Source organism: Sabethes cyaneus, chromosome 2, assembly GCF_943734655.1.
Source record: "Sabethes cyaneus chromosome 2, idSabCyanKW18_F2, whole genome shotgun sequence".
Classification (NCBI taxonomy): Eukaryota; Metazoa; Arthropoda; class Insecta; order Diptera; family Culicidae; genus Sabethes; species Sabethes cyaneus.
In genome coordinates, this window is record NC_071354.1 from 130,118,124 (window position 1) to 130,128,867 (window position 10,744).

At 39.0% G+C, this 10,744-nt stretch overlaps 1 protein-coding gene across 4 annotated transcripts in view; it reads right to left on the reverse strand.

Annotated features, from left to right (window-relative positions):
• Positions 1-1,816: 1,816 nt before the first annotated feature.
• LOC128733393 (lysosome membrane protein 2-like) overlaps positions 1,817-10,744 on the reverse strand; it is a 43,469-nt gene continuing 34,541 nt past the window's right edge. The window contains exons 4-7 of one of the 4 annotated variants that reach the window (XR_008411931.1): positions 6,536-6,823; positions 5,887-6,481; positions 5,081-5,828; positions 1,821-5,009 (exon numbers count right to left, since the gene is read on the reverse strand). Coding sequence is in view for 3 of the 4 variants with exons in the window: in XM_053826949.1 (XP_053682924.1) it covers positions 5,512-5,828; positions 5,887-6,481; positions 6,536-6,823 (1,200 nt within the window). In the remaining variant the exon portion in view is untranslated. Of the gene's footprint in view, positions 5,829-5,886; positions 6,482-6,535; positions 6,824-10,744 lie in introns of all 4 variants that reach the window. The other 3 variants (XM_053826949.1, XM_053826950.1, XM_053826951.1) reach the window with 3 other exon arrangements.

Below are 10,744 nucleotides of genomic sequence, written 5' to 3' on the forward strand. Positions count from 1 at the left end.
GAGGTTACAAAATAAATAAGGTAACAAACCCTATTGTCCAATCCCACACACAACCGTCATTAAAAGCCTGTTCGCGCTACCTGCCGTTATCCCCGAAAAAAGGTTAGGGTACCGCGACAGTAAACAAACCCTGCTAATGCCCACCGGATGGAACCTGGCGAAACTAGCCGAAGCTGAATCGTCGGCCCCGTCGTAAAGTCCTGTCTCCTGTGCTTGACAGGACAGGCAAATCAGTCTAAGGAATGAGCGATTTTAAAGATAACCACCTAAGAGACGACTCGCAAGATTGGAAAGGGCTAGAAGTTAGAAGACGCAAAGTGATACATGAGAAGACGAAAAGCGAAGTAAACTAGTATTCGGAAAAGATACAATAAGTAGAAGTAACGTGGAAAAAAACACGGGTAGAAAATATAGCCGCTAAAGCGAGGTTAGATTACCTAGTCGAACGAAGCAAAAGACCACCAGCACCCTCCTTCAAACGGAGATCTTCCCTTAGAGCTTGAGAGCGCGACCATCGATCGTAGGAACCGATCACCGAAGAGCCAACCGTATGCTATACCCACCACATAACCAATTGTTACTGTCCGTGGATTCATCACCGTTCGTACCGGCTACCGGATGTCGGACCCGGTCGAACTGAAACATTCGATTCAACATTTGCCACCCACCACGTATTTGGTACGGGCTCTCTGTAAGCGGTCTACGAAACCGCTAGTCTAGCACAGTCATCTGTTCATCGGAACATCAGAGACCCTTCGTCGACAAGAAGCAGCATGCCGTAAGAAAAACTGAAGAAAACTAACCACTAGATTAAACGAAACGTGTAAATGAAGATCTGTTAACCCTCGAAATGGTGTTTGCAACGATATGTGTCCTCGGAAAGTGTGAGTCCCCGAATGTGCCCCCCCAGATCGGTTCGCGAGTTAGCCTCCGGTAGGTTAGTGTAGGATGCCTAGGGGACACTGTACTAGCCGATGGTTGCTCTTGTCCCCCTGTTGAGTCGGCCGAACGGATTCAACCGATGTTAGGTTAGTCGGCATTTCGGTCGTAAGTTTATAGTTGAGCGTTTGATGAACCTGCCCTGAGGTATTCTAGCCGGACCGGGATTGTATCGCTAAACACGCTCCTTCACGGCAAGTTTATCCTTGCCTGGCGCTTAAGTGAAGGTTGTCACTGCTCCCTGCCCCAAAACCCATCCCGCCCCGTTACAGGACGTAAAGGTTATAACCAATCGATTATTTCGATTAATCGATTATGCAGCGCCGATTAATCGATGTCGATTATTAGCCGCTCAAAAAGTAATCGATTGTTAACTAATCGATTAACTGAAAAAATCGGACATCACTAACTTACGAACGACTTACTGTATTCTCCGTGAGTGACCGGTCCTAAAAACAGTGCTAACTTTCGCGCTTATTGCGCAACAATAAACCGTTCTGCAATACAACCGACAATGGTGCATTGTATTGCAAGATAATAAAAACTCGCTTCACCTGTGGCTTAGGCAGTCGATATGAAAGCCTTTAACCATCCTTAGTATATTTATGTGAATTGTTTTGTACATACTAGGCTGTAATTTGTGTATAGATTAAATGTAATTAACTAATTTGAACGTTCGTGTTAATTCGCCATTACAACACCGAAATGGATCTTTCCGCTTCTGGAAAACAGTATGTATAGTGCACGGGATACATCCGAAGGGTGACAGGAAAACTCCGCAGGTCTTAATTGCCTGCAGCTAGCCAACACAGCCATCCAACAAGCATCAAACGATCCTCTCGATCAAGGCGATAGGACAATTCGCTTCGGTCATCATACAGTCCACACTCGCCCTCCGCTTAGCTATCGAACATTTAATAAATAATGTATTTCAATCTATTTCAATAAAAATAAAAGATTTGAAGGTCCAAATCCCGTATATATTCTCAATATTCAAAATACAGACGACACGCATATACACGAATCAGCTAATGTGGATACATTTTCTTATCCAGCTTTTTACGAGCCATACTATTTGACATTTTAGCAATACATCGCGGTTTTATGATAAAACCAAAGAAACGAACGGAAAGAAAACGTGCGATGTATTGCTAAAATGTCAAATATTATGGCTCGTAAAAAGCTGGATATGAAATAATGTAAAATGAATAATCTAAAGGATATAAATTGCCATTAGTCCTTTTCGACGTAGTAACTTGGCAGTTGTAGCTGCGGGGAGTATATAACACAGACGGACAGGATCGAACAGAAACTTACCTGTCCTATTTATAGTTAAATTCATCGGATGCGCTTTTTCTGTATCATTTTCGCTTTTGTATGTGTTTGCAAGAATTGTAAATATATTCGCCCGTGATTGCAAGCAAAATTGTCCAATCAATAAGTGCGCAAGCGTTTATAAAGATGCTATTTAGCCTTAATCGTTTCGGTCTGTTCGACGCACTTGTTGCTTGGAATGTAACGGAAAAGTGCGCCGAAGATACCGAAACGATGTAATGTAAAATTGCACTTTTATGAGCGATTGCGCACTTTGGATGGTACAATTTTCCTTGCAATCAGCAATATTAAGCAAATCCTTTGCGAGTTCAGAATTGACACTTTAAAACCGATCCAATTTGATCAAAATGTAGAACCGAAATGTACGTGTGCTCTATGTGTATGTTTGTGTTTTATGTATGTGTGAAGATGATTTTGTGTATGTACACATTTTGTGTCTTGACACTTAATATTTCGAAATCGCCTTGACGCCTCAGTAGTTTTTAGACCCTGTAGCCATAGATGTCAGAATCACAGATTTTTGGCCATGCTTAAATTTGGGACCTACCACTTATTTCCGTTCTTGTAAGTTCTGGTTCTACCATTGTGCCTGATGATCAAAGTACTTCATAAACTACCCAAGGAACAAAACGGCAGCAGTTAAAAGAGCAGGTGTGGAATAAGAGTTGCGTGGTAGCATCCAGTGCTGAATAAGCGAATTTGCTGAAGTGCGTGTTGTTTAAACGTTATATCCCACATTTTTCCTAGCTTTTAATCAACATCTACATGTTGTTATTTAAGTGTGGAACGAGAGTCGAATAGGCATTGTGCAAACGTATCAGCAGCACAGCTAAGAGCAGGTGTGGAATACCGGTCGCTTAAAAGCTACCGTATCAGCTAAGAGCAATTGTGGAGAAAAAGTGGAATTAGAGTGGAATAAGCATTGTGCAAACGTTTCAGCAGTATTACAGAAAGCACGTGTGGAATAGTAGTGAAATAAGGATGGAATAAACGTGGCGCAAACGTATCAGCAGCATTGCTGACAGCACGTGCAGAATAAAAGTGGAATAAATGTTGCGCAAACGAATCACCAGCATTGCTGAGAGCAACTGTGGAATAGTGATGGAATAAGGGTCGAATGAAAGTTGCGCAAACGTATCTGCTGCATTGTTGAGAGCAAGTGTGAAATATGTGTCGATTAATCGTCGTACAAACGTATCAGTAGCACCACCAAGAGCAGGTGTGGAATAAATAGTGCTTGATGGCAGCCAATAACACCAATAACTTGAATGACACTTTATACTTTACACTTTATAATTTATATAAATAAATTTATATTAGGTACACTTTATTTCTTTTTTTTACAGATTAAGAATAGAAAAAATTTTCATTACCACTTTTAGCAGACAAGTCTTTGCTGGTCGTGGCAATCCTTTTATTTGTTGTTGTCTGGACGGTATGTATCTTCTCCCTCGGCGTGTCGTTATCCCTCGTCCAAGGCAACCAGCTCTGCTTGACGCTTTGCGAGTTACTCACAATAGATTTGCTCAGCGAGATGAATTGCGTCGGGCTAAAGCCACCAGAATTGTTATGGTCGGGTGGCATAGTGGCGATACCACCACTGCTGGTAGCGCCGTACCGTAATCGCGTGATCAGCTCCCGCTGCCGGTGCGCAAAAAACCCACTTCTGCTCTTGCCATCAACTGCTGCTTTTTGTTTTTTAGATAAAAAAAACTAAATCCGATCCGATGACAAATATACGTAGCGTTTAGCTCAGGAAGCAGTACTATCTGCGTAAACTAATGACGGGGTGACAAAAGTACTATTCCTCTGCGGTACTGGCACGAACCACTTCTGCTGTTAACTAATCACTACTGCTGCTAACTAATAACATCACTGCTAACTAACTGAACAATCGCACACAATGTTCGCAGCTAGCCGAAAGTTCTGGATTTCCAGTTTCCAGTGAATTTCACTCAGTAGCACCGCTCACCGTCGTCAATATTCAAGAGAAAAAAAACTTTGCGTTGTGAGTGTGTTATGTTGCTGGTATTGCTGGTGGTACAAGCGAAATACTTTAGCACAAATAGTTTATTAAATGTTTAATATGTGTAGAATAAATGCTTCTAAAGCAACCTTGTACAGCAGATGCCAAACATGATTTAAGAAACTACTCTTCAGCACTTAAATGTATTTTAGCCCATTTTTGTTCCATGCTTGACAAACTTAAACTGGTAAATACACATCGGCTAAAAACTCGGCGCCTGTCATCTGTCAGATTATCTCAGATGTGTTCGTCGATGGCTTCCGATCGTCAGGATGTAAGTTCGAATCCGGATGAATGAAAAAAGTAAATGGCAGGCTTGATAAATTTTGAGTCAACCAACGATTTCCTACTAAGTCTCTCATTAAATTATAAAAATACGAATACAAAAGTGAACATGAAAATAACGAAACCCACAAAATAAAATAACAGTAGCTACTTCCTGCATATTTTATTCTTTTTGCTTGTCTAAATATTGAACTGCTGTGGAATAAACGTAGCTTCAGTGTCATTAGCAGCAGTTTAATAAACATCTTTATGCGTACTGAATAAACGTCTTACTATACGTTGATTAACAGTCATACAAACGCATCTTCCACGTCCATATTCAGCACTGTGCTGTTTAAATTCTCCAAAACCAACTGTATAAGCATTGAACAGAGGTGTTTAGATATACTTTAAAAGCAGCTATACAGCATGTGCTGAATAAAAGCTGTCGGTGAAACGTTTAATAAGCAAAAATTGTTCCTTGGGTATGTATATTACAGAAAAATTTATACTTACAGAATTAAATATTGCGGAGGAAATGATAGGGTCCCAAATTTAAGCATGAACAAAACTCTGTGATTCTGGAATCTACACCGCGCTACAGGCGGTGCGGTATGGATTTTAGTGTTTATGAAAACGCAATGTATACCTCCTTAGTTAAGTATGCTTAGTTGTTTAAGTCATTAATCATGAGATTTAAGAATAATTGTTAATCAGATTGCAACTGTATCTGTGTTACAGTTACCTTATTTTTCTTCTAAAATACCAAACTTTTCTACTTTTCTGAGACGTCCTGTCTCGGACATTCCCCTCTAACATCTGTTTGTTGGCACTACAAAGGATAACACTCACTTGTAACCTTCAACTAGCAGTTATGTACAACCATCATTGGATCTAAATTGAGTTATACTGTTAAGCTAATTATTTTTAAATATTATCTATTAATATTAAATATCATGGTTCTTCATTTCATTCGACGAGTTCAACCGCTGTGTACCATCACTTTCTTTCTTTTGAGTAGGTTGTTCGTTACAACTGTATGTAACATGTGGACTATTTTTGGTACGGCAGTAGCACGCCATGGTTAGAAGCGCGAGCGTGGTCACACAAATTAAAAGTGAACCATATTTGAAAGACAACTGAATTGCATTAGCACTAAAGGTGCTGTGGTAGATCATGTTGCGAAGTTCTTCTGAGATTACACCCGGAACTACTTCCAGCCAAACGACTGGTAGAATATCACCGTCTTCGAATTTTTCTAAAGCTATAATAAAAGATTACATTTTAATTATTATCGCAAATAATTTATTTGTATAACTTACCTGTAATGTACGAAGTCTTTTTCACTTGAACGTTAATCTGAAATCGTGATGCACCATCGATTGGAAAAGCTAGCCGTGGGTGAATATCGGCATAAGTTTCATGTTTTTCTCGCTGCGGGTGTAGACCATCAACCGTTTCCAGCAGTTTTTCATCACCAGTATAAAAGTGTGGGAATGAAGCATAAATAGGGGCTCCATATGAACACAGAGTGGCATTTAGTAATCCACTTAGTGGACAAGATGCCGAACCGAGATGACAAAAGCATTGGTTATCAACATTAATATTAGGATGCGCAAATACATCTAGAGGAGCTTTATATCGCCATGCAGGAATTCCGTCAAATAAAGTTACTTCTTTTTCATATTGCAACGGAAATTTTCGGCATAAAGATTTGATAAACACATACAAAGTCTGCCGTTTGTCCATCAAATGAGGTGGAAATTGAGAACCATCTGTTCCATCCACTCGGTTGCATTCGTCTGTAGTCCACAAATCTAACGAAGATTTTCCATCTAGCCCCTTTATAATAGCCAATTGTTTCAAATCTGTTTCGCCTGAGTATATCGTAAATGTTTCAGCACTGGTTCCATTCCGCTGCAATTAAAAAGAATTGAAAATTGTAAAATACTAAGATGTATATGCACCAACCGTCATTAGGATTCCAAACTTTTCAAATGATATTTCACTGTCGAAAGAGAATTTTTTTGCCAGGTTTAAAAGTTCATCCTCGTAACCCCACAAGAAAGAATCAACCGGAAGTGTTTTAAATGGAACAGCATTAACACTGTTCAGTGCGGTATTTAAAATCATTTTTTTATAGAATGACTCATGAAAGTATTTCGAAACAGCAGTAAGCATTGGTACATTTGGAATTACGACTTTATCATATTGCATACCGCTAGATTGATTCGCCAAGAATTGGTAAGATCGCCGTTCCTAAAATAAAAAAAATTGGAAAATTAATTCATTGAAAAAAAAAATCAGAGGGGTTGTGTACAAGACACGACCGCATATATAGGTGACGCAGGACTACGTAAGTCTCTTTGTAGTGATAGTAGCATGTATTCATGCTTGTAATCATTCGATTCTTCATGTATACATGCTATATGCAACATATATACATGCTACATGCGTTGTATGTAACATTTATCAAAGTACATAGTAACATTGCATTCGTTCAATTCTCAAAAGATTGTACATTTGAACAATTTAACAAAATCAAGAACACAAACTATATTGCTTTCCTGCTACCTTACTGAAATTAAAGATTGTTTTTATTATCCATGGTTTCCCACGTTGAAGGGATTTTACCAATTCAATCCTATTTTATCAACAGCACATCTTTCCACTACACTTCTAATGAAACGGCAAGCATGCGTATTCATACAGAGTCGTACACCGAACACTACAGCTGTAGCACATTTTTCCAACACAGATATCGCAGTAAAGAGTTTGCTGTCATTTTTTCTGGCACACTTCCCCCCACTTCTGGCACACAGACATCAAATTGGACTAGGTTTAATCGCGTTCGTAAGAAATCTGTTCGCACGAAGGGGCTTTGTTACTCTCTCTGGCGTACTTCCCAAGCAAGGGCATCAAAATGGTCTAGGTCTAACCGCGGTGTTAAGAAATCTTGTTGAAATGAGGAAACTGTCACTTGTTTTGGCTTACTTTCCAAGCACAGATATCAAATTGGTATAGGTTTAGATCATCGTAAAGAATCTTCCAACCAATCACGAAGCGAGAATTCTGGTAAAACATTGGTTCATTATTTTCAGTTTTTCAATAGTTCAACATCAAGAATCCATATTTTTCTACATTTGGGTCAATTCTTAGAAGATTTTCCGATCGATTGGTGTAAGAATATTGAAAATCTATCGGAAAACCGCTGAGCTATTAGCGCTCAAAACCTTTCATTTTTCGTGACGCTCGCATTTTTAGATTTTTTGGAATGACACCCTATCTCAAAACTTGCCGTAAGACGTAGTCCTACGTCAAAAAGTTAAACTGCAATGATACACGTCGACATGTACGATATGGTGATTGCAATACACAATTGTAGCTTAGTCGTTAAGGTGAAACGGTACTGAATCCAACATGGCCGGACATCCAATATTCTATATCCTCACAATGACGCCATTTTTCCGGCCATATTGGGATTCAGTACCGTATCACCTTAAATATTAGTTAAAGAAACTGACTAAAGAAATGACATTGGAGCTCAGTCACTTGCGGCCTCCTGTCATCTCATCATTAAATCTAATTCGCTCAACGATGATTGTTGTGCGTGACTCTGTTCAATGTTGGTCGAAAAAGTTCTAACAATATATTGCCCGTTTCTTTGGTAACAAACGCGCTGCTCACTTTTTTGATTGCTTGAAATCGTCGCAGAAAGAATCTGCTTGGCTGTATGTAAGTTATAAGCATATATTATGCTTGTCTAGCACGTAAGCTATTGATTTACTTGACAAAATAAACGATATTTGCCCCCGCGACGATTCTGGCGACGGTTTCGCCCGCGACGATTATAAGTCATCGCGTACGAAAGGGTGGGAAATTGATAATAATTTTCGAGCTCAACATTTAAGCGCTTTCATGAAATGTACGCTACAAATTTGATTGCCTGGTACTTACGTTAGGGAGCACGGATCGATTTCGTGATGATACGATGATATTTGTTGCCGTTTGCTTGCAGTCAATATTTTCTGCTGCATTCATCGACTGATACTCCGCAAGTTTTCGAGCAAAAGATTCAGAAAGTTTCATCGAGATTCATGCCCACTTGGTTTCGACGAACCGAAAATGAGTTACCTGTCACTTTTTTAGTTAAAGAAACTGACTAGGGTATGACAAAAACTGTTTTTTTCCATCGCTTGTATCTTTTTTGTCATGGAAATTTATTATTATTCATATTTTATCCCGAGTCTAGATTTCATTTCCAGTTGATTGGTAAGATGCAAATCCGTCGAGAAACAACCAAGTTACGGCAATTTCCGTGAAATCAGTACTAGTAACATCTATTGCTGTGGCCATTTTAGGACATGATGCAAACCATTACAATATTAGTATCAAACATTAAGGTTTTATGAGCCATTGGTACTGGAAGCATTTCTAGGTCCACGGCGTGCCATGGCAACCCTGTAGCAGGTTCTAGGTACCCCGGCGAAAGCAGTCGTTTTAGGAAATATCCGAAACCATATCAATATGGATGTCAAACTTTAGGATTTTCAACCCTCGTTAATGTTTGAAGCTTGATAGCCATATTAGTATACTTTCGGTCATGTTTTAAAATGGTCATGAAGGTAGGACATTACTGGCAACATTTCCAGAACTGATTTCATTGAAATGGCCATATCTCAGTCATTACTCGACGGATTTTCGTTCTCTTTTCACCAATCGACTGGAAATGAAATCTAGTTTTGGGATAAAATATGAATAATAAGATTGCTGAGATTGCACAAAGAACTATCAGAATGATGCTTGGGAGTAGCAGATCATTTTCAGTGTGCATTTTCTGGTGATCTAATTCTTTGTGATGATCAATAGCAAGGCTGGCCACGCCCATGCAGGTCAATTTGGGAGGGAAAGGAATGTTAGTCCGACACTTCCTGCTACTAGAGACCGAGGAATCCTCCGCATCATCCACAAGTGTTACAGGACAGGAAGGAGTTGTTGTTAGTAGAAAAGAATTGATCTGGAACCACCGAGGCAGGTGGTGCGATCACTGTCATTCGAGCTCGCGTACGATTTGAGGACGTTTTTGGTTACGTGGCCATTGCGAAACAGGTAGTGGAGATCCGATATAGCAAAAAACTATGAAAAATCAGTTTACCGCACCGGAAGTTATGTGCTATCAACATATTCGATTCGTTCGAAACCGCACGCGGTCAGTTATTAAATACCGATAGACATTTATTGCAATGCACGATAGCTGTCCTGAGACAAACGGGTTTATTTTGGCAATTAAATCGAAAACATTGACTGCGTGAGATACCTTTTGACATCCTTCGATCATAGAACTAGCTTAAAAACTCTAACTACTTTATTAGGGAGCTGTATAAATTTGATAATCATATGATAGAAATATCGCGCGATGTTCGCAGGTAACCGATTTTACGATTAAAATGCACATTTATAAGATTTCAATAAAACTTCCGGTTTGTAAACGCACCATTGCTAATTGTGCTCAAATGAATGCAAAATGGCGTTCTAAAACAACCGCTGTCGGAAAAATGCAACGAGCGAGACACGAAAACAAACAATGCTAAATTACCATACAAAAAGATTCTCAGTATGTTGGCACCGGTTGTATGAGACTAACTTGGATATTCGTAAATTTTCGTGTAAAGCCAGAAATTAAGAAAATTAAGATCAAAAATACAACTTTTTTATAAATAAAATATAATGGTAATGGTACTACATAATGAACCATGGTTTGAAAATTTATATCGAGTAATATTATGCACATGCGAGATTTACGGTGGCTTGAAAACCTCGTGACAAGCTTAAATTTATTATACCTGAAATTAAAAATCAGGCACAATGAAGTGTGCCAATACATATAGTCCCTAAGTTGTTAAGCATTTCCTCCTATCAACACTAATATGCAGAGATATAGCACCTTGCACGCGTCGTTGCCAAATTCGAAATCCAACTGTACAATAAATAAGGTTTTTCTATCTTCGCTGAATAGATAGAAGGTTGCTATCTTCAGCAAAATTTCTTGTGATAATATGCTCTAAAACTTTGCAGACCTCGTCAATGTGTTATATTGAAACTGAAGAAAAATATTTTTTTTATTTCACTTTTAGGGGGATTAATCAAAATTTAAATTCTACCAGACGATAGAGCTTTCAA